A 24599-nucleotide genomic window follows, 5' to 3' on the forward strand; every position below is an offset into this window, starting at 1 on the left:
CATTGTAAATCAAGCAGACTTTTATGGTGATTTGTAGATCCTGCAAATGTTTTGTTAACAAAAAATGTACACGCTTCTTCTATATTACTATACTGTGGTTAAAGGCGCTTAAACTCAGCAATTATAAAATATGGAGACAGTAACAATTGAAGGAATAGTTTTTCATATAATTTCAGTTGAAAAAGATTTCTATTTGAAACTGTAAGAACATCAATAGGTTGCTATGATTATATTAACTCATTCTATAAATTACAAAATCAAAAATACTGTAAAACCTAAAATAAACAAAAAATTCACATAATCACTTAAGTAACAAAAAATAATATACCATAAAATTATATAAAATAACGTGCTTTGGTGCGTGGAGTGTATATATACTTTTTATAATTATTTTATATATGATTTAATTTTTTAAAGAGCAATTAACTGGAAAAAAAGTATTTATAAGTAAAAATAAATTATAATAATATAAGTACTAATAAATAAGATATTTAAAGTATTGCTCATCTTTTGCTGTCCAAATTTAATTAGCATAATAAATAAACTATAAGTATAACCTTAATTTCGAGAAGGAGCTAGTCCTCGGAAAGCACTGGTTCAGCTTTAGATATCGAAATCATAAGATAAACCTATTGACACTGTATACCAGTGATATTTTCATTAACGTGAAGTAAAATTTGAAGTAAAAATAATTGATTTCGTTAATGTGAATAAAAACTTAAAATTAGGATATATCTGAAGAACGAAAACTGAAACAGAATTGAATATAAGCATCAAAAAACGAAAATAGGAATAGAATTAAGAATTATTTATGAACGTAAATTATTGAATATTAAAAAAGTTTTGATACAATAATTAGTTTTATTTTGACAATTAGTTTACAAATTTTACATACTTGGTATGAAATTGGCGCACATGTTTGACCATAACGATGATATTTGAAATGATTATAGAATGTATTAATGGACCACAAAACTGGTCACGTGCTTGTCATTACGTTAAGTATAAATTCAATGCGTCCAATCTTTTGTTGTAAAATAAAATAAAAATCTATAGATTCTTAAGAGCTGCAAATCAATCAATAACAGAATAATGAGTTTATCAAGGTTATTAGCTGGTAGGAAGCGTGACAGTCCTGTATGGAAACTCTTCGTTTACGATCAAAAAACTGACAAATCCAAGTGTCTAGTACAGGACATAAATAATGAGGGCGTGTGTGGCGCATTTCTTGCCGGAAAAAATTCCAGTAACTTAGTAGCGCACGTTCAGAGAATACATAAAGAGACACACAAATGTTACACGGATGAAAAGAAAAAACGAAATTTAAAAAAATGTTTTTGAAACGTAAAATTGATGAAATCAATTCTACATCTTCCCAAAATAGTGGAAAGACAAAAACCGAGACAATAAGAGAGAGCTTTGAACACCGAATCACCGCGTGGCCAACGGAATCAAGTGAATATCAAGTGCGTCAGGATAGCGTGATTGAAATGATTGTTAATACCAGCTACCCAATGGTATTGCTAGATCAGCCGTCGTTTCGAAAGATGATAAAAACGCTTGACCCAAAATTTAAATTGCCAGGTAAAAATTAACACAACTAAATTTTTAAATTATTGTTTTAGATTCATTCAATGCTAAGCAATTTTTAAATGTTTACCTATAATTATCGTATCATTAGTGTAACACTATAGTAACTAACTACACAAACTGATGTGCATTAAATTTTAACTGATTTAAATTTTATATTGCAGGGTCTGCAACACTGAACAAGCGGATAAACGAGCGTTTTCTTCGACAATCTGCACAACTGAAAGACTTGATAAATCATACACGCAAAGTAACAATTTGTCTTGATGGTTGGACAAAGAAGGGTCTCACAGCATCGTTCCTTGGAGTATCTGCTTGTTTCTATGACACCACCATTGATAAAACACGACATGCTTTCCTAAATTTGATGGAACTCCAACATCCCCACACGGGTGAGATGCTTGCCGAATGTTTAAAGAAATTCCTTGACCAGTGGGGTATTAGAGAAAATCAAGTTATGTTGATTGTTTCAGACAACGGGTCTAATATGGTTAAAGCCATCAGGCTCTTACAGGAAGTGCATGCAGCTAAGAAATCTGACGAATCTGAATCTTATGAGTTTGAATCTGACGAGTCTGAACATGAAACTGATGAGGAAGAGATCCAGTCTCAGTCAGAACAAACTGATTTATTCCTACCAGATCATATTCCATATCGTCGAATGCCCTGTATGGCTCACACACTCCAGCTTCTCATAAAACCAGTTTATGAACATTATAGTGCAACCATCTTAGAAACGAGACAAGTTGTATCAAGAATTAGGAAATCGAGTGTGGCAATTGAGAAACTTATTGACAAGTGTGGGAAGTCTGTGATAACTGACTGCACCTCAAGATGGAACAGTACATATCCGATGATTGACCGGCTGTTGAAAAAAAAGACATCGGTGAATGAAGTTCTTACAGAAATTGGTACATATTATTTTATTATTTATGTTATTAGTGTATATAAACTGTTTTCGGAATTTTATTAAATCTACAAAATTGTGTCTTACCTTATTTAAACTAAAAAAACGAAAATGTTAATAAATTTGTAAGTTCATTAGTCATTATCATTTAAAAACAAGACAGGGCATATAGTCTTTAAATTAGGTTTACTAATAACACGGAAAGACTTTACCCTGCCTTTTAAATCACATCACAACAGCATGGAAAAAAGAGACGTATATCAATGACAATTATTAGTTATTACAATTGTTATTAGTAAACTTTAATTACAGATAGTTTACTTAAATTTAGGAATCTACACATTCAAAGCAGGTGAATGGGTTCGTCTTCAAAACATTTCTTCACTTTTGGAACCATTTGCAGTACAAACAGATATACTTCAGACCGATGCCCAGTCTCTTTCACAGGTTCTACCATCTATACTCAATTTGGAATGCCATTTACAAGAATATCCTACCAACAAATCTTTGACAGCGAATCATCTTGGAGATCTACGTCAACGGTTTCAATCAATTCTGCAGCCGGACTCAGATACGTTTAATCCTCTTCCGTCTGTTGCATGTTTGTTAGATCCAACCGTTGCTGTCTTTATACTAACACCGGAAATGGACACCTTGCTCCATGCAGCAAAGATGTATATAATAAAAGTTTGTGGAGTAGAACAAGAATTACAAGCTGCTGCTGAGTCAAATGGATCTGAATGTGAATTTGCTGCCATAAAGCGCTTTAAGTTCTTGTCAAATAAAATCTTTACAAAAGAAGGAAAGATTTATAACCAAGACAATATCACTGTTGCAAGTCAGCTGTCAAGGTATTTGGTTGACATAAGCGGTGATGAAGCGCTGCCAAGTAACGGCCTGCTCTTTTGGAAACAAAACAAAAGCAAGTATAGCAAGATTGCAATTTTGGCTGAAGATTTACTGTCCACCCCAGCATCACAGGCGTTTGTAGAAAGGATTTTTTCACTTTGTGGAATTTTAACTGTTGGTCGCCGCAATCGAATGAAAAAATCATTAGATATGAGAGTTTTTATGAAACTGAACAAAAACTTGTAATTATAATTCAACCAGATATTTTCTTTCAATTTCAAAAAAAAAATCTTATTATAACTCAATTGAATCATTGAATGACTATTTTATGACTATTTGTATGGTTATTTAGATGTTTATTACTAAGTTAAAAAATTTTTTAAATTTCTTTCTTGAAACTTATGTATTACATTATTTCTTGAAATAATGATAGGGAAGACCGGGGCTAGTTGTCAGCAGGGGTAAGTTGACGAATTGCGTTTATGTGCAGAGTCTTTTATCAAAAAGTGTCAGAAATCTTAGGGAACTTTCCTAATTGATCATTTCATCTTGGGTCCTATGAATAAAACTACTATAAATATTCCAATCACAACTGATTTACTATTATCAGTCAGGTTTTTTTAGTAGTTGTCGTTTTTCAGGGTCTTTAGGCAGTTTATTGAAAAGCTTTTCGGGTTTATTGGCAAAATTTTCACAGGGGAAGCTAAAAAACAAAAATATCTTTATAAAATCAATTTTTTTTTTTAAATTATTATTTGTAACAATATTGAAAAAATTTATTTTTACAAAAAAAAATTTTTTTAATTTATTTTTTACAAAAAATTTTTTTTATGGGATTTTGTTACCAGGAACTAAGGTGGGGTGTTGTTTTGGTTTCATATTCAAACTACTAACTGGTTCTAGCTCATAGAAATATTAAAAAATTTTTATAAGTTTTTACTCACTAATACGTTTGTAATATTTATTATAGTTTGCGCCAACTTACCCCGGGTTGGGGTATTTTTTTTTTTTTTTTTTAAGGCCCCGGAAGGAGCCATAAGATTTTTTTTTTAATGAATGCAACAAGTACAAGTTACCCAAATTCATAAACTTCAAGAATGCACTTTAATTTTTTCAAAAAAAATGTGTCGTTAGGACTACTAATTGCTGTGAAATTTAATAGAAGTAAAATATGAACTGATTTAGAAACTGAAATAAGAATTAAAATGATTGAAATCATAAGAACTGAACTGAAATTAATTTAATCAGAACTGATTCAAAAGAAGTAAAATTAAAATTAGAAGTTATATCAATGCTTCAAGAACTAAGTAAAATTGAAAATTGAAATTATATTTAGAACTTAAATATCAATGTTTTAAGCCAGTATCAAACATAATTTGGCAACAACGTTGGATCAAAAGTCATCCAACTATAAATGGATCAGCAAGTATACAGCATTGATATTTAAGTTCTAAATATAATTTCAATTTTCAATTTTACTTAGTTCTTGAAGCATTGATATAACTTCTAATTTTAATTTTACTTCTTTTGAATCAGTTCTGATTAAATTAATTTCAGTTCAGTTCTTATGATTTCAATCATTTTAATTCTTATTTCAGTTTCTAAATCAGTTCATATTTTACTTCTATTAAATTTCACAGCAATTAGTAGTCCTAACGACACATTTTTTTTGAAAAAATTAAAGTGCATTCTTGAAGTTTATGAATTTGGGTAACTTGTACTTGTTGCATTCATTAAAAAAAAAATCTTATGGCTCCTTCCGGGGCCTTAAAAAAAAAAAAAAAAATACCCCAACCCGGGGTAAGTTGGCGCAAACTATAATAAAGATTACAAACGTATTAGTGAGTAAAAACTTATAAAAATTTTTTAATATTTCTATGAGCTAGAACCAGTTAGTAGTTTGAATATGAAACCAAAACAACACCCCACCTTAGTTCCTGGTAACAAAATCCCATAAAAAAAATTTTTTGTAAAAAATAAATTAAAAAAATTTTTTTTTGTAAAAATAAATTTTTTCAATATTGTTACAAATAATAATTTAAAAAAAAAAATTGATTTTATAAAGATATTTTTGTTTTTTAGCTTCCCCTGTGAAAATTTTGCCAATAAACCCGAAAAGCTTTTCAATAAACTGCCTAAAGACCCTGAAAAACGACAACTACTAAAAAAACCTGACTGATAATAGTAAATCAGTTGTGATTGGAATATTTATAGTAGTTTTATTCATAGGACCCAAGATGAAATGATCAATTAGGAAAGTTCCCTAAGATTTCTGACACTTTTTGATAAAAGACTCTGCACATAAACGCAATTCGTCAACTTACCCCTGCTGACAACTAGCCCCGGTCTTCCCTATCATTATTTCAAGAAATAATGTAATACATAAGTTTCAAGAAAGAAATTTAAAAAATTTTTTAACTTAGTAATAAACATCTAAATAACCATACAAATAGTCATAAAATAGTCATTCAATGATTCAATTGAGTTATAATAAGATTTTTTTTTTGAAATTGAAAGAAAATATCTGGTTGAATTATAATTACAAGTTTTTGTTCAGTTTCATAAAAACTCTCATATCTAATGATTTTTTCATTCGATTGCGGCGACCAACAGTTAAAATTCCACAAAGTGAAAAAATCCTTTCTACAAACGCCTGTGATGCTGGGGTGGACAGTAAATCTTCAGCCAAAATTGCAATCTTGCTATACTTGCTTTTGTTTTGTTTCCAAAAGAGCAGGCCGTTACTTGGCAGCGCTTCATCACCGCTTATGTCAACCAAATACCTTGACAGCTGACTTGCAACAGTGATATTGTCTTGGTTATAAATCTTTCCTTCTTTTGTAAAGATTTTATTTGACAAGAACTTAAAGCGCTTTATGGCAGCAAATTCACATTCAGATCCATTTGACTCAGCAGCAGCTTGTAATTCTTGTTCTACTCCACAAACTTTTATTATATACATCTTTGCTCTATGGAGCAAGGTGTCCATTTCCGGTGTTAGTATAAAGACAGCAACGGTTGGATCTAACAAACATGCAACAGACGGAAGAGGATTAAACGTATCTGAGTCCGGCTGCAGAATTGATTGAAACCGTTGACGTAGATCTCCAAGATGATTCGCTGTCAAAGATTTGTTGGTAGGATATTCTTGTAAATGGCATTCCAAATTGAGTATAGATGGTAGAACCTGTGAAAGAGACTGGGCATCGGTCTGAAGTATATCTGTTTGTACTGCAAATGGTTCCAAAAGTGAAGAAATGTTTTGAAGACGAACCCATTCACCTGCTTTGAATGTGTAGATTCCTAAATTTAAGTAAACTATCTGTAATTAAAGTTTACTAATAACAATTGTAATAACTAATAATTGTCATTGATATACGTCTCTTTTTTCCATGCTGTTGTGATGTGATTTAAAAGGCAGGGTAAAGTCTTTCCGTGTTATTAGTAAACCTAATTTAAAGACTATATGCCCTGTCTTGTTTTTAAATGATAATGACTAATGAACTTACAAATTTATTAACATTTTCGTTTTTTTAGTTTAAATAAGGTAAGACACAATTTTGTAGATTTAATAAAATTCCGAAAACAGTTTATATACACTAATAACATAAATAATAAAATAATATGTACCAATTTCTGTAAGAACTTCATTCACCGATGTCTTTTTTTTCAACAGCCGGTCAATCATCGGATATGTACTGTTCCATCTTGAGGTGCAGTCAGTTATCACAGACTTCCCACACTTGTCAATAAGTTTCTCAATTGCCACACTCGATTTCCTAATTCTTGATACAACTTGTCTCGTTTCTAAGATGGTTGCACTATAATGTTCATAAACTGGTTTTATGAGAAGCTGGAGTGTGTGAGCCATACAGGGCATTCGACGATATGGAATATGATCTGGTAGGAATAAATCAGTTTGTTCTGACTGAGACTGGATCTCTTCCTCATCAGTTTCATGTTCAGACTCGTCAGATTCAAACTCATAAGATTCAGATTCGTCAGATTTCTTAGCTGCATGCACTTCCTGTAAGAGCCTGATGGCTTTAACCATATTAGACCCGTTGTCTGAAACAATCAACATAACTTGATTTTCTCTAATACCCCACTGGTCAAGGAATTTCTTTAAACATTCGGCAAGCATCTCACCCGTGTGGGGATGTTGGAGTTCCATCAAATTTAGGAAAGCATGTCGTGTTTTATCAATGGTGGTGTCATAGAAACAAGCAGATACTCCAAGGAACGATGCTGTGAGACCCTTCTTTGTCCAACCATCAAGACAAATTGTTACTTTGCGTGTATGATTTATCAAGTCTTTCAGTTGTGCAGATTGTCGAAGAAAACGCTCGTTTATCCGCTTGTTCAGTGTTGCAGACCCTGCAATATAAAATTTAAATCAGTTAAAATTTAATGCACATCAGTTTGTGTAGTTAGTTACTATAGTGTTACACTAATGATACGATAATTATAGGTAAACATTTAAAAATTGCTTAGCATTGAATGAATCTAAAACAATAATTTAAAAATTTAGTTGTGTTAATTTTTACCTGGCAATTTAAATTTTGGGTCAAGCGTTTTTATCATCTTTCGAAACGACGGCTGATCTAGCAATACCATTGGGTAGCTGGTATTAACAATCATTTCAATCACGCTATCCTGACGCACTTGATATTCACTTGATTCCGTTGGCCACGCGGTGATTCGGTGTTCAAAGCTCTCTCTTATTGTCTCGGTTTTTGTCTTTCCACTATTTTGGGAAGATGTAGAATTGATTTCATCAATTTTACGTTTCAAAAACATTTTTTTAAATTTCGTTTTTTCTTTTCATCCGTGTAACATTTGTGTGTCTCTTTATGTATTCTCTGAACGTGCGCTACTAAGTTACTGGAATTTTTTCCGGCAAGAAATGCGCCACACACGCCCTCATTATTTATGTCCTGTACTAGACACTTGGATTTGTCAGTTTTTTGATCGTAAACGAAGAGTTTCCATACAGGACTGTCACGCTTCCTACCAGCTAATAACCTTGATAAACTCATTATTCTGTTATTGATTGATTTGCAGCTCTTAAGAATCTATAGATTTTTATTTTATTTTACAACAAAAGATTGGACGCATTGAATTTATACTTAACGTAATGACAAGCACGTGACCAGTTTTGTGGTCCATTAATACATTCTATAATCATTTCAAATATCATCGTTATGGTCAAACATGTGCGCCAATTTCATACCAAGTATGTAAAATTTGTAAACTAATTGTCAAAATAAAACTAATTATTGTATCAAAACTTTTTTAATATTCAATAATTTACGTTCATAAATAATTCTTAATTCTATTCCTATTTTCGTTTTTTGATGCTTATATTCAATTCTGTTTCAGTTTTCGTTCTTCAGATATATCCTAATTTTAAGTTTTTATTCACATTAACGAAATCAATTATTTTTACTTCAAATTTTACTTCACGTTAATAAAAATATAACTGATTTATACTTCAATAAACCTAAATAAAAATTTTAAAAGAAAGACGTAATAAAAAGCCGGAAGAATTATTTGAAATAATTTGACGTTTATCTACCTAAAAATAGTATACTATCCAGAAAAAAATAGAATGCAACTTTAGTATATAAGTCAGATTTGCGATAAAAATTATTAACTAAGTCATTATTCAGTAGGATTGCGAAAAAAACTGTTTACTAAGTCATGTTTCAATAAAAGTTTATAAGAGCACATACATCACATAGAATACAAGTTGTTCATATATAACATCTATCTATATATATATATATATATATATATATATATATATATATATATATATATATATATATATATATATATATATATATATATATAAATATACATAAAATATCTTTTCTGAAAGGCAATTTAAATTTGGCAAAATCTTCAACCTCTTTTTCGTTTCAAACAAAAACTTACGTTTAAATCCTACAGATTAATTTTGATTTTTGTTTACAAAAATTTTTTTTTTAAGCATTATATCTGATAATTGAACTATTTGTATTTTTAAATATTAAATGTAATCTTTATATATTATATATTTAATATTATATTATATATTTATATATTATATACTTTGATATCATCTATTTGATTGGAAATTTGTATTTAAGTATCTTCTTTTTATAACCATCTGTGACTTTTAGTATCTACTATTATTATATCTTCTTCCTAACTATTTTTATCAACAAAAAAAAACGTATATATATATATATATATATATATATATATATATAGATATATATATATATTAAATAAAAAATTTTCACTTTTTCAATATTACATATTTTTTTTCACTAATTGAGGGTGTTTTTATTTTTAATTGATACATCTTCTTTTTTCTCTCATTTCTCTCTAATTTTTTTCTCTCATTTTTTTTCTCCTAAAATTTCTACTTTATTAATGAACCATATATTACTTTTATTGTTATGATCTGGAGGGGCTCAATGAAAAGATTAGGTTGGTGTCTTGCCATCCATATCTTTTTTAACCCTCTGTCTGTTTGCTACTTATACATTTGTAATTATATACACAACTTAAGTTTAAGACTAGCAAAAGTTTAAAGCTGGACCAACATTTCTTTTTGAAAATTCTAAAGATTGATATTTCTTGATCTTTAAATCATTTGTGCCTATCAAACTCCATTTGTCAAGCGTAAAATAAGACATTTGAATACTTCATTACTTTATTTTCAACAATAAAGGAATAAAAAACTATTAACACTTAAATTTAAAAACTCGCTCCACTCGCAATAACTTATGATGAAATATACCTTATTGCCGATAATAACCACAAGTATGTGGCTTTTTTTACTAATAAAAAAGAAACAAAAACTAACAAATTAGGATGATTAGATGATAATAGTGATAAGGATATGGCAGTATATACATATATAGGTTACTATAGGTTCAGGTTGGGGCAGAAATTTTTCTAAGCACAAACATGTAACAAAAACAAATACTACCAATAACAAAATAGAAAGAACCATAAAATATAATAACAATTAACCAAACCAAAGAAAATTTATACATTTTAAATTTAGAGTTTCAGGAAATAATATATTTTTTTGATTTCCTTTTCTTATTACTAAGCCATATATCTTTTATTATCATAGAATAAACTATGTCTTGTATATAACAACGTAACAATAGTAAAAAAAGTAACTGTAAAAGTTGTATAACACGTAACAAAGTAACAGTAAAAGTTGTATAACGCGTAACAAAGTAACAGTAAAAGTTGTATAACACTTTTTTTCTTCGTGTATAGAATATATTTTTTCATTGTATATAAAACGACATTATAGATTGAATGCTGTACTATGAAAAATCCTTATGAAAGAGATGAAATGTGGCAATAACAATAATATTTGTAAGAAGTATTGATTACTTATAGTATTTTTATTCAATAATATGGATTAAAAGTTATTATTACTTTGTAATATTATTTATTTAAGCTTTTTGCAAGTCTTGGGAAAAACGTTTTTTTATTTTTAGATTATTTAGACTGTATTTATAGTTTTATCAAAAACTATAAAATTAGTTATTTAAAAAAATAATTAGTCTAAATTTTTTTAACTTTATTATTTCATATATACTAAATATAACTATAAATCAAAGTGGTAAGAAAATATAAAAAATAATCTGATTATGTAAAAATAATTAAAATAATAACTTACAATAAAATTTTTTAATTTTAAACATCTTTTTATGAAACCGTTAGTTATTAATATTAAGATCTCAATGTTATTTCGAGATAAAATAAAATGGTGCGCGCATTTAACAACTACCAAATAAATAATCTACAAAAATTTATTTATGAAACTAAATATTTTTGATCGATACTAGTTAAACAAGATTTTAACTTTATTTTACATGTTTATTTGACTTGTTTTTATTTATAAAAAGGCACACTTCCGAATGTAATTTACACGTCTTCTGAACGCTCCACGCTGACCAAAAAAATTATTGTTCCAAAAAAGACTAGGATGTTCAGGACATAAGCTGAACGTATATTTTACGTATTTTTTACGTCCAATGTTTGCTGAGCATATATACTTGCTAATCGGACTAGTTAAATTATAAACACTCGTTAAAGTAAAAACATAGGTAAAATTGTAAGTCTATTCCATACCAACTTTTTCTAGACTTTTCACTTAAATATATATCCTAGCTTTCTGGACCCATAAAAAATAGATCTGTACCAAACCTACGACTTTATACTTATTTTTGTTTACTTCAATACTTTTAAGTGAAACTATTCATTTTGAAAAGCTGCTTTAAAAACCAAAAAATTAACATAGACACCTTTCCTACATACATTTTTTTGCTTATAAGAGATATATTATTAGGCGTGTTTTACTCTTAAACGCATATCATTGATAGCTTAGTGGTTTAGTGCACTGTTATCAGTGTCACTTTGGGGGGTTTGAGACATCCCCAAATCTTATTAAACTTCGAATTTAATTATTTTTGCTATTATATTTATAGCAAAAAAATATAATTTAGCAAAAAAAGCTAAATTGTGAATGTTAAAACAAAATTTAAAAACTTTCTTATTTTATAGATTTATTATACGCAATTATTTCATACACTGCCTGCAAACTCAATGAAGGTTTAAGACGTTTTCACTTACAGACGTTTGTACTTAGTTTTATACAAATGGCAGAACCAAGAAGATCTTAGACCATTAAAAACTATAAAACGCTAATTTAAAATTTAGGCCAAAAAAAGTTTGTCTAGTGATGTTTGTGGCAATAAAGCTTTCAAATGTAGAGTTTGCTCTCAATTTATCTTACCTTTTTTTGAATAATTTTAGGGGTTGTTAATATGGAAAGCCCGTTGGCTCGTTGTCCGAGCTAGCCCGATTATCGAGATCTCGGCTTCATTATTTTTTTAACTTATTTTATTTTTTTTAATTTTTTTGCGTTTGTATGAACAAATTAGCTAGCTCGGATGGTGAGGTTATATTGTTTTTTGTCAATATATTGGCAAACCGGTAGTGGTGTAGTGGTAGAGCGTTCGCTTCAGGTTCGCTTCAGGCTCGCGAGAGGTTCCGAGTTCGATTCCCACCACGTCCCTAGTAGTACCGCGCTCAACTTGTTTCTCCGCGCAGCGGCCTTGTTCGTCAAGGTTCCCAGTAGGCACGCAACGTTTTATTCACGTTTCAATCACGTGTATTTTAGGTGACTTCGTCCAGGTTACTATTTTACGTGAAAGTCACGTGAAAGTTACGTGCCAAAATATCTCGTCTTTCGGAACTTTTTTTATTTTAAAAAAAAACTGGCATAAGAAATGTGAAATAATATTTTTTATTATATTAATTATTTTTTTATAGTATAGTTTTTGTATTCATTATATTAGTTATAATTATTTACTTCTATGATAATATAATTAATTTTTATTGTAGTATTATCATAATTAAAAAAAAAAAATTGGTCTATATAATATCTTTTAACGCGATGCATTTAAGTTGTAATATCTAATATCTAAATTATATCAAATTAAGTTAAATAAATTAGTACCCTATTTGCCGTCCCTATTTGCCACACAAATAAGATTAAACTCAAATACAAGGTATGCTTTTTTTCTACTTTATGATATAATATTTTAGACTGGCGAATTTGTCCATTTTCCTTACTTAATTTAGTACGAAATAAGTTATGTTATAACGAATGTAATATCAAATTAAGTAAGCTACATGGACAAATTATAAGTTCTAGCAGAACTTATTCTTGATTCTTGAGCAATAATAATGTCTCCAGAACTTCTGCATTATTACTCAAGAGTCGTTTAGATAAAAACCCAAAATAGATTTTCTTTCTTTATTTGGTTTTTATCAACAAGGTTAAAGAATTTATCCAAGATAATATCAATAAATAAATGTGTTATGTTATTTATTATTGATATATGTATATATTATTATTAAATACTTTATCTTTTTATAATATATGACATCTTGATCTCGTGCTTTACTTGTTAAAAAGGGTTAATACATATTTATTTCTTTTTTTTATATTATTTGAATATTATATGATTAATATATATATTCGAGTTATATGAAATTATTATTATATATATTATATGACTTTTATTGTTATTATGTACAATATAAAACAGGTTATTAACGCGGATTTGTTCGATGTTTTCCCCACAAAAAGATAATTATGATGCTATTGTATTTGAAACTGCATTTTACTTATCTTTCAATGTTGACGACCTTCCAATATGTAAAGCAAGTTTCTCTCAAGTATAGCATTGCTTTTATAAAAATTGTTTAATGATTTAGATCAAAGAAATAGCAACACCAGAAAATCTTGTTGCCAAAACAGTTGGTGACTCACCATGTAAGATTTGTCTTAAAAATTTGTGATTTAAGATGATTATTTAATATTAATATTATTATTTAAGTTTTTATTTGTTTCTTTTGAGCTAAATTTGATGTTGTGAGCTATTATTGGAGAAAATATTGACTTATTCATCAGATAAAGTTTGATGCCTGCTCTTACCCCGTTTCCTTCTTCATGTTTCAATCATGTATATTTTAGGTGACCTTGTCCAGGTGACAATTTTACTTGATTAAAACGTGAATGTTACGTTGCCAAAATATTGTGTATTTTGGAACTTTTTTTATTCATAATAAAAACCTGTGATTAGAAACTTGGAAAGATATTCTTTATTTACTATTTTTTTATAATTTAGTTTCAGGGATTATCTTATTTTACTTATATTACAAGTTCCATACATACAACTTATATTACAACATATAACAAGTATATATTATTCATCTATTTGTTTTTATGTTGTTTTAGTCATCATTCATACAAAAATTAAGAAAATTTTTAAAAAAATTGAGAAACAACTTGGCTGAATGCAAAATTAAGGGAAAAATGAGGGGGGAAATATTCTGAATTTTTTCAGGATATTTTCCGTAAATTTTTTCAGGATATTTTAAATATAATGATTACATGAAATATGTAGTTTATATATTCATTATTGTAATTACTTTTTATTTTACTTTTACAATAATGTAATTATTTTGCATTGTAATTTTATAATAATTAGTTTAAAAAGTAGGGCGTAAGATATCTTATAACTTCGCAATGCATTTTTGACAAAAAGAAAATGTCACATATATAATATTTTATCCAAACATATTATCTTATAACTAAGTTTTATCAATTTAGGTTTAATAAATATATTATAAAGCTTAGTTCAAAATTGTGTAACTTTATGGCAGATAATTATCATATTGCAATATGCAAAAGATCAAACCCTACTACGAGGTATACTTTTTTTTCTACCATATTGTATATTATTTTAGACTGTCAAATTTGTCAATGTAATTAATTTGATAATAAATAAGTTATTATAACTTATTTGATATTAAATTTATTAGGCTACATGACAAATGATAAGTTCTGCATAAAATATTATTGACTAGGAAGACCCAATGGTATTGTTATGTTATTGCCTAGAAATATCATTCTGTAGTAAGACCCAATAACCTTTTAACTTTTAAAGTTTGACTTTAAATTTCACTTTACCCTCTCTTTGTCTACTATTGTGATCGCACTCTGTAGTAAGAATTTGATTTAATTCATATCTTGTTGGAGAATGCAACTTGATTCTGAGTTGAATTTTCAGCACTCTGTATTTATTGGTGACCTAATTTGACAATACTTTATTATACATGTTTTTAGTATTATACTTAATATATTGTATATAATTAGGGGTAGATGAGGCTCCTTAGCCGTGGTGAATGTTTCCACAGCAAAAGGCGCCTCAAGGTGAAAATCTGACCATGGATAAGGAAAATCATGATATAAAATCCCCACTATAATGCTTTGTGGTTATGTGATAACTATTACATTTATATAAATTGTTTTAACTTTTGTGTGCATTCTAAAATGACATTTAATGCTGTTCAAAACTTTGTAGATTACTCATTTAAAGCAACTTTGTGGGCTGTCACCTTTGCATCTAGTGAGTTAATGTATGAACAAGTTAATGCAGAAACAGATGCAAATATAAGAAGATGGAAAACAAAGAAAACAAATTATCATGTTATCACAGTACACAGATGTTATCACATAAGGTGAGTACAGGTCTTTTTCTAATCACGCCTATCAGTTATTAACTTTATATAGATATAGATATAGATAAATCTATAGATATTAGATATAGATATATATAGATAAAAAAAAATTTTTTAAACTTGTATTTTTTATTATGTACTTCTTTTTTTTTAATCATCTGTCGACTTTTTTGTTACATCTTTTTTTATTAAACACTTATTTACTTTTTTAGCAATCAGAGTATAAAATTAGAAGGCAAATGACTTTTATTTTTTTACACTGTATGTAGTATTGTTTTCTTAAAATTATTTAATGATTTAGATAATAGAAAACAAACAACACACTAGAAAATCTTGTTGCCAAAAGTAGTTAGCAACTCTCAAAGTAAGATTTGTTTTAAAAGTTTGTGATTTAAGATAATTATTAAATAATCATATTATTATTTAAGATTTTATTCGTTTCTTTTCAGCTAAATCTGATTCATTAGATGAAGTTTGATGCGTGCTCTTATAGAAGAAAATATCGACTGATTCGTTAGATTATGTTTGAAGCGTGCTTTTATGGGAGAATAGATATATAAGTTTGAAGCGTGCTCTTCGTAAGTTGCAGATCTACGACTTCGTACTTATTGGATATAAGGAGGATATTTTAACAAAATTGCAGCTTTTATTACAAATTAAAAATTTTTATGTCAAGAACTAATATACTGACTAATAAAACCATGTATTTTAATACATATTAAATATTTCCTCGACGATGAGTTTTTTTTCTTTACACGAATCCAAACACTTATAATTGTAATTATAAAGCATAGTTATTGCTTAAATATTACGTGCCAAAATTAACATAAAAAGCACGTCTTTTAGACGGTTTAATGGGACCAAAAAGTCACCTGAATATCACGTGCCAAAAGTAACGTGAAAAACACGTCCATAAATCACGTGAATTGGTCATTTCATGAGGACCAAAAAGTCACCTAAATATCACGTGCCAAAAGTAACGTGAAAAACACGTCCATAAATCACGTGAATTGGTCATTTCATGGGGACCAAAAAGTCACCTAATTGTCACGTGCCAAAATAACGTAAAATTCACGTTTTTGTCACGTCGCTGTGCCTACTCGGTTCGTGTTTTGGAGTTATAGAGTTGAGAGAGGGTGATAACCACAAGTAGCCTCCTCATCTGTAGTGGCCTTCTCGGCTTTGAGGAGGTGAATTATTTTAAAAAAAAAAAAAAAACCGGCTGGGTAATTTTTCATATAACTTTCTCATAAAAATTAGTACGCATGCGTTTTTTACATTTTTTTATCATTAATACAACTGCCAACTTTCGTGTACTTAAAGTTTTAATTACTTTGCTTTTATAATTTCCAAATTTACCGATTTCAAATTTTTATTCGTAGTTATATTTCTATTGCGCACAACTCTCATTTGAAACAGCCGCTTTTGATGGTAAAAAAAAGAAAAATCTTTAAAAGGAATTATAGAGTAGGAGAAAAAATTTTAAATTGTACAACCAACTGTAAAGCAAGAATGTTATATAAAAACCTCGACTTTGATGTCGATAAAGCTGGTTTATTTAGAGATGTTTGCTTTTCTATTGCAGAACTCTTTAATAAAGATGAAGAAGAGTAGTTTGGGCCTGTTGCCGTCCATACTGCAAATAAAAGGAAAGAAGCAGTAAAACGAGTGAATTAAACTCGTTAAAGTAAAATTGAAAGAAATCCGACAAAAAATTTCGAAAGTAGTCTTAAATAGCAGTCAAAGTGCTCATTTTCATGTGGGATGGTTTAGCTAATATTGAACCACTTGGGTATGGTGTAAAGGGGAATGATTATAATGAAACCGAGGAAACTCATTTATCAATTGATCAAGACTTATAAGAAGACGTAGAGCCAGCCAACAACAATGATGCAGCAGATAATACTATTAACCTTAAATAAAGAAAAAGTTGTACACCACAACTTATTGACAGCAAAATAAAGCAATTAAAACAAAATTTAAGTGCCGCCTCCGTGACCAAGTAATGTTTAAAGAAACTAGAAACAATATTAAATTTAGAGAAGGAATAGCAAAAGCAATTCCGTTTAAAGAATTCCGTAATGTTTAAAGAAACTAGAAACAATATTAAATTTAGAGAAGGAATAGCAAAAGCAATTCCGTTACTAAATAAAATGTTTTAAAAAAGTATTAACACTGCAAGTAAATGAAAGACTAACCTGAGAAATAGCATAAACCGTTCTATTAATCTTTTGACACACGCTATTAAACAAACCAACAACAATTGCCTAACTAAAATTTTGATAGCTTTTATAGGTTTTAAAATTTCACGTCAAACACGCATTAACGAAAGCGGTAGTTTACCCTACATTTTTTTTTTTTTAAATCAAACGTATAAATATATAGGCTTAGGCGGACTCTTTGTTTAAACCTACATTAGTTAGTATTTGTGTAATGAGATGCATTTTTGAAGTTACATAATCATCATTTATTTAACAAATGTTAAATAAATAAATAGTTAAAAATTTATTTGTACTTACGTACCAATTCACCAAGCTATAAAATTGAAATAAACCACAAGTTTATTTGAGTGCCCACGATTTAATTGTTAGACTTCAAACACAAGACAAAAAATTGGCTGAGCTGATCTGATTACAATTGACATATATTCATACTAAAAAATAATACTTCTCGCAATAAGAAGCTTGTTTATTAATTCTAGTTAGTGCTTCGAAGGGCACTAAAAACAATTTACATCAATTTAAGTTAAATTTTCTTACAAAACAATATCAACAACATAAAAAATAAAAAGACTTGTTGTTTTAAAAAAAAAAGTGCAGCTTTTACAACTAAAAACAGAAAAATTTACACTTTTTTTTTTAAATCAGCACAACTTACAATATTTCAATAATAATAAAATTCTGTTTTCCTTATGAAAATTTTCTTATTAAAAACTTAAATTTTTTTAATAAAAAACAAAAAATACTATGTAGTTTTAATAAACGATCGTTTTATTTATGAAAGAGTTGATTTATGAAGATTTATGAAAATGTGCCATTTATAAATGATTTGAACTGTTATAAACTGTAAAATCTATATAAAAACATTTTCTGATATAAATCACTAAAATAGAAACCTCAAAAACTCATACAAACAACAAATAATAAACATGTAATTAAATAATACTCTAGTATGATTCATAAAACGTTGCCGTACATAACTAAAACAATTGTTTACACTAAATAAATATCCTATCTATATTCAGTTCGATTTCCAAGTCAAATAAATTGTCTAATTTGTCCTTTTTAAGACCACCTAGTATTTGTATTAAATTTTTGTTTATTCCTGATAAACACTTTTTATAATAGTGGTCAATCTCTAAATGACAAACTGTTTTCATCAGAAGCATCAGAATCTTAATCAAATTGGACAGGAAATTTTTTGAACGAGTTGCACTAAGTTGAAAACAATGGTTGCTTGACATCTACACTATCATCAATACTACATGAAGTTGTTTTTCAAAACGAATTTCTTTCAGTACTTTTATCGCTTTTAAGTACTGTTACTTCATTGCGAAAGATGTCGTTTAGTTGCCACCCACTTTGGTCTGTATATTTGATAATGCATATTATTTTGTTTTGTTTTAACTACTTTTTATATAATAATACAACATATTTCATTTAAAACAGAACTAAAATATTCAAAAAAAAAATTTATAAAACAAAACAATGTATAAAACATGTATGTATATATTTACTGTACGTGGTCAATTCTACGAAAAAATTGTTATGGTAATAAGTTCACCCTCTTTTTGCTGGACTCAAAACATTTTAGTTTATTTGATAAATAAGATTGCAAATATATTTTATGTATATATATATATATATATATATATATATATATATATATATATATATATGTTTATATATATATATATATATATATATATATATATATATATATATATATATATATATATGTATATATATATATATATATATATATATATATATATATATATATATATATATATATATATATATATATATATATATATATATATGATTTTATATATATATATATATATATATATATGCATAAAATATATTTTTTATAACTTTATAAGTTATTAGGAGTTAGAAAATTTAACGGGTAACTCCTCGTTATATCAGGGTCAAAGGATCCATTCGGAACTCCGTCTCGACGGATTTTTCTCAGTTTTTCGGAATTTCGGAGTTCGAGAGAAATTGAGAAACCTCGACGGAACTTCGACGAGGTTTTTGGAAAATATCACTTTTTAGTTGTAAAATAATTAAATTCTTTTTTTTTTTTTTCTACGCTGCTTTTATAATAGTTCGTGTTGTTTTCAAAATATAAGTGTTCTCTTTGTTCAATACTAACACTAATTTACATTACAAAGCAATTAGTAACGCATAGTGAGCCTAGTGGTGGTGATTGAAAACACCTCAAAAAAAAGCTTATTCTATTCAAAACCATATAAAATAACATTCTCGTACTTTTCCATTGTACTATTTCCAAAAATCTTTTCAATATAATAGTATCTTTTTAATAATAGAAGTTTTTAAATCCAAAAAAATTAGTTGTGGTGTAGTAAAATGTAATGCAAAATAAAATAACTTTTTTTATCAAAAAATCAAGAACTTTTTAATTTTTAAGCAAGGATTGTAAACAGTAAATTTTAAAATATTATACGTCTGTGATATTAGTTAATGTATTTTAACTATTTAATAGTTTACCTTAACAAAAAAAAAATTTAAGTCAAGATCATTATTTATAATAAATACAAAACTGGTCGTGGTAAAACGAGGTAAGTTTTAAACATATAATACATTTTTTTTTACAATAATGTCGTATATCGTATGATCAAAATAACTTTGTGCACCATAAGTCTAATATTCTCGCCACTGTGTATTGTGGCAAAATTATGTAATAAAATGTTATCACTGACAAAAAATAATAATAATTAATGTTTCATTATACTTACCTATTAGAATAAATAACATAATTAATAACTTAAAATGCGAAAGCTTATCACAATTAAAATAAAATTAAAAACAAATATCTATCACAGTCAAATTGGTTTCGGAAGCGTAGAAATACTTTGATAAAGTTTTGGTAAATGATAAGAAATACGGAGATTGCAAAAAATGCCATAAAAGAATCGCTTGTCTAGGAAGCAGCACAAACGGCCAAATTGATCACGTCAACAGTTGCGAGAAAGTAAATTTAAAACCATCCAGTTACAGACCAGTTTTGACTAAGATGTCGTTAAACTATCTTCTTGCCAAGTTGACAGCTCTTGACGGATATTTGATTAGGTCCATTAACTCAATCTGAAACACTTAGAATGCTTTTTAAAAATTATGGCATAGTTTGCCCTGGTCAGCGTTCACAATTTCAGAAAAAATTAAGATGTTTCATGCTGAAGCCAAATGTTTAATGGTCGCTGAATTAGCTACATTGAAAGCAAAAGAAGATAAATTTGGACTAACACGTGACGAATGGTGTAGCAATAGAGGTAGAAGATACTACAATTTAAATGTTCATCACGAGCGAACATATTGTTTAGGAATGGTAAGATTGCTAACTCCTTGTTCTGCCGAAACATTAAACATTTTGATAATGCCAAAACTAAAAGAATTCAATATAGATGATGAAGATGTTGCAGGTAAAACTACGGATGGCTGTAGCTGGATGGTGAAATTGGGTACCATATTTAAGTTTCCACATCAAATCTGTCAGAGTCATTCAATTCATTTGAGTGTTTGTGATTTGATAAACGTTAAAAAAGATTGTCGCGAAACTACGAACAAAGATACTGAATCGGATATTGAAACAGAACCGGAATCTGATGGAGAGACTGAAGGAGAGTTTTTTATTAAATATTTGGAGAATGAGATTGAATATGAAGAAAACATCGAAAAAAATCTGCAGAAACTTCGAATACTAATTAAGTTTTTAAAATATTCATCGTTTCGATATGAAGTTCTTAAAAGAATAATATACAAAATTTACGGATCTTCGCATGACAAAGGACTGTTGCTCGACAACCGCACTAGATGGAACAGTGTTTTTCAGATGATCAAAAGATTTTTAAATTGCTAAGAAGCTGTAAAAAAAATACTTTAAGAACTAAACTGCTTTAACATGTTAGATGAAATTAACTTGGATTTCTTAAAATCGCAGTCTGACTAATTGGAAGTCATTGCTGACGCTGCAGTTCGCTTGGAAAAACCAAATACAACAACAATTTTGGAATGTGACGTCGTTATGGAAACTTTAGTAAGGAAATTGATGGAATTAAAAACTAAAATCATTTCTAATTTTACTGAGGCGTTAATCTCCAGATACAAAAATCGTAAAAACATTATGTTGGTATCATTGAGTCGTTATTTGCACAATCCCAATTTTTTTTTAAATAAAAACCACAAATTTTTTTACGCTTCTAAAAAAGATATTCAAGTTTATGTTGCAAAATTATTTGATCAACTATTTGCAGCAAAAGAAAATAGTCTCCAAACTAAATCAGATGATTGCGCTAAAAGCAAACAAGAAAAACCACCACAATCGGCATCTTTTTTTGCCGAAATTCTAGAAGTTTTATATCAAAATCAATCAACAGCTAAAAAGCCAAAAAAAAGTCAAGACCATCACCGATCAGTTAAAAGAATGCGAAGTAACTGGTGTGAAATCAAAAGCAGTATTGAAAGTTGAACAAGCCATCCACAGAATTCAAGCAACTTCCTCGGATGCAGAATAAGTTTTTTCCACGTCTTCCAGATTTGTCACAAAGTTTCGCAGTTCGCTTTCTAATGAAATGATAGATGTTTTCATCTTTTGAAAATATTATTTTAAAAGATCTTCAGAATGCATTCTGTTTTAAAATTTTTTTTAGTTTTTACTATAGGTACCCCAAGAAGTCTTTATTGTAGAGCACCACGGAAAGGCATTTAACTGAAAGTTCAAGCCTTCCTTCCTAACCAATGCCGGTTAGAAAGCCATTTATTAGATATAACTTGTTCGTTAAAAGATTGTGATAAAAAAAATATCTAAGTTCTAAGAAAAATATAAGCATAAATTTTTTAAAAGTTCATTATTAATTTTAAATCAAAATATATAAAATTTAAAAAAGTAAATATAAGAACAATGTTTAATTATCAACTAGATAGTTTAATTTTTTAATTTATAACAAAGTTTTATCGAGACTCCGATTTTTTCTCGACTCCGTTTTTTCTCGATTTTAGATCCTTTGATCAGGATTCCAAATATAACGTTTACACAACGTTAAACTAACGCCAGATTTCGTGTTTTATAACGGGTAATTAACGTTATGTTAATGTAATATTTGTATGAAAAAAATTACGGCAAATAATATTTTTATTTTTTTTTCATGCGAATTATATGCTGAACATAACGGGAATTACCCGTTTTAAATCATTAAATCTAGCTTTATGCTTTTTAAAATATAAGCGTTTTTTTATTTTACAGTATACTAATATAAAAGATATGTCCTAATGTCAATAAGACATCAGGCCAACGTTCATGTGTTTGTTGGGGTAATTATTTTTTGTTTTATTAACATTGTAAGTTTATTTTAGCAGTACAGCTAAAATAAACTTACAATGTACAGATTATCTTCAATAAATAAACTTATTATTATTCTGATAAACAAGAGTTAAAAAAAACTTAATAAAATAAAACTCTATTTGAAAATCAGAACAATATTCGACGAATTTTTTAGTGTCGCTATAACGCTGGCTCCTGTAAAGCGCATTTTTCTCAGAATAGGTGAGTAACACATTCTTAATCGGCTTTAATGTCTGACTCGTTGCTTAAAACTCAGATATTTCGCAATGCAAGAAAGAGTTATAGGCTGCGTTGTTGTTTTATTGTTGTATACTTTTTTGTTCATTTTAATCTATATATAAGAAACTCTGCAGTTAAATACTTTTTACCGCTATCAAGGTATTTTTTAATTCTTTTTTTTTTTTTTTAAGTATTAGCTTGTTACATATTTTTAATAATAAATTTTGACATAAATCTAACCAATATATGCCCAAGACTAAGTCTTGCCTTGCAACAACAAGGCTGCCTTTTGTGGTTGCAGCACGTAGTTTGGTCCTTTATTTATATTCGGTATTGACCTAGCTTTAAAACCAAGTCAAAGTTGAAGCCATATATTTCTTAATAGGTCGCTAAATGCCCAAGCTAGCAAAATTACGTTAGGCCAACCTACGTAAATACAACGCAATCGTCGGTCGTTTTCTCTTGTGCAAATCAACGTTGTTCCAATGTTAGTTTTAATGTATTTGTATTAATAAAAAGTTTTATAATGACGTGCTCAAAAATAGTTAACAAAATGATATTGGTCAGACGTATATAAAAGCAATGCAAAAATTGATTGTTTTTCTGATCTAAACCCAATGTCGATCCAACGTATAGAGATCAACGTAGATCCAATATACAGGGATTAAGGTTGATCCAATGTAAAGGTCAATCAACGTTGATTCAATTTATAGCAATCATATAAATATATATATATATATATATATATATATATATATATATATATATATATATATATATATATATATATATATATATATATATTTATATATTTATATATACATATATATATATATATATATATATATATATATATATATATGTATATTTTTATATATATATATATATATATTTATATATACAAATATATATATATATATATATATATATATATATATATATATATATATATATATATATTTATATATATAGTTTGATAAAGCGTGTACACGAAATAAATGTGAAAGAATAAGCGCGCCATTTTTTGTCAGTGGTTGTATTAAAACTCTTTTAATTGTTTTGAATTTTGTTTACAACGTGTTGTGGTTTTAAAAAAATATATTAGTTTTTGAAATTAACTTGAAATTAGTTTTAAAACAAAAGAAGAAGACATAAGAGAAAAAATTATGCACAAATATTTACAAAATCCTAATAGTAGCTACAATTCGATAGCAAAATTGTTTCAAATACATCCATACACCGCTAATCGTTTTATTCAACGTTTTTCTCAAAAAAATCGATCCAACGCAAATCTGATGCAGAAAGAAAGAAAGGTTCAAGAATATATAATGTT

The 24599-nt window shown here is 28.1% G+C and overlaps 2 protein-coding genes and 1 long non-coding RNA gene across 3 annotated transcripts; 2 read left to right on the forward strand and 1 right to left on the reverse strand.

Moving 5' to 3' along the window:
• The first annotated feature begins 1331 nt into the window (after window positions 1–1331).
• Window positions 1332–3592, forward strand: LOC136086089 (E3 SUMO-protein ligase ZBED1-like). Its single transcript, XM_065808360.1, has 3 exons — window positions 1332–1584; window positions 1755–2501; window positions 2829–3592. The coding sequence occupies exons 1-3, from the start codon at window positions 1332–1334 to the stop codon at window positions 3590–3592; spliced, it is 1764 nt and encodes a 587-aa protein (XP_065664432.1).
• A 2293-nt stretch (window positions 3593–5885) lies between these two features.
• On the reverse strand, window positions 5886–8146 carry LOC136086090 (E3 SUMO-protein ligase ZBED1-like). The gene is made up of 3 exons (XM_065808361.1): window positions 7894–8146; window positions 6977–7723; window positions 5886–6649 (listed from the first exon to the last, which is right to left on the reverse strand). Exons 1-3 carry the CDS (start codon window positions 8144–8146, stop codon window positions 5886–5888), a joined length of 1764 nt encoding a protein of 587 aa, XP_065664433.1.
• A 4366-nt stretch (window positions 8147–12512) lies between these two features.
• LOC136085764 (uncharacterized) lies at window positions 12513–16089 on the forward strand. Its single transcript, XR_010641159.1, has 5 exons — window positions 12513–12939; window positions 13652–13924; window positions 14550–14648; window positions 15304–15824; window positions 15910–16089. It is a non-coding gene; the product is annotated as an uncharacterized LOC136085764 (long non-coding RNA).
• Window positions 16090–24599: the final 8510 nt, after the last annotated feature.

The sequence above is a fragment of the Hydra vulgaris genome, chromosome 10 (assembly GCF_038396675.1).
Source record: "Hydra vulgaris chromosome 10, alternate assembly HydraT2T_AEP".
In the NCBI taxonomy this organism is placed as follows: domain Eukaryota; kingdom Metazoa; phylum Cnidaria; class Hydrozoa; order Anthoathecata; family Hydridae; genus Hydra; species Hydra vulgaris.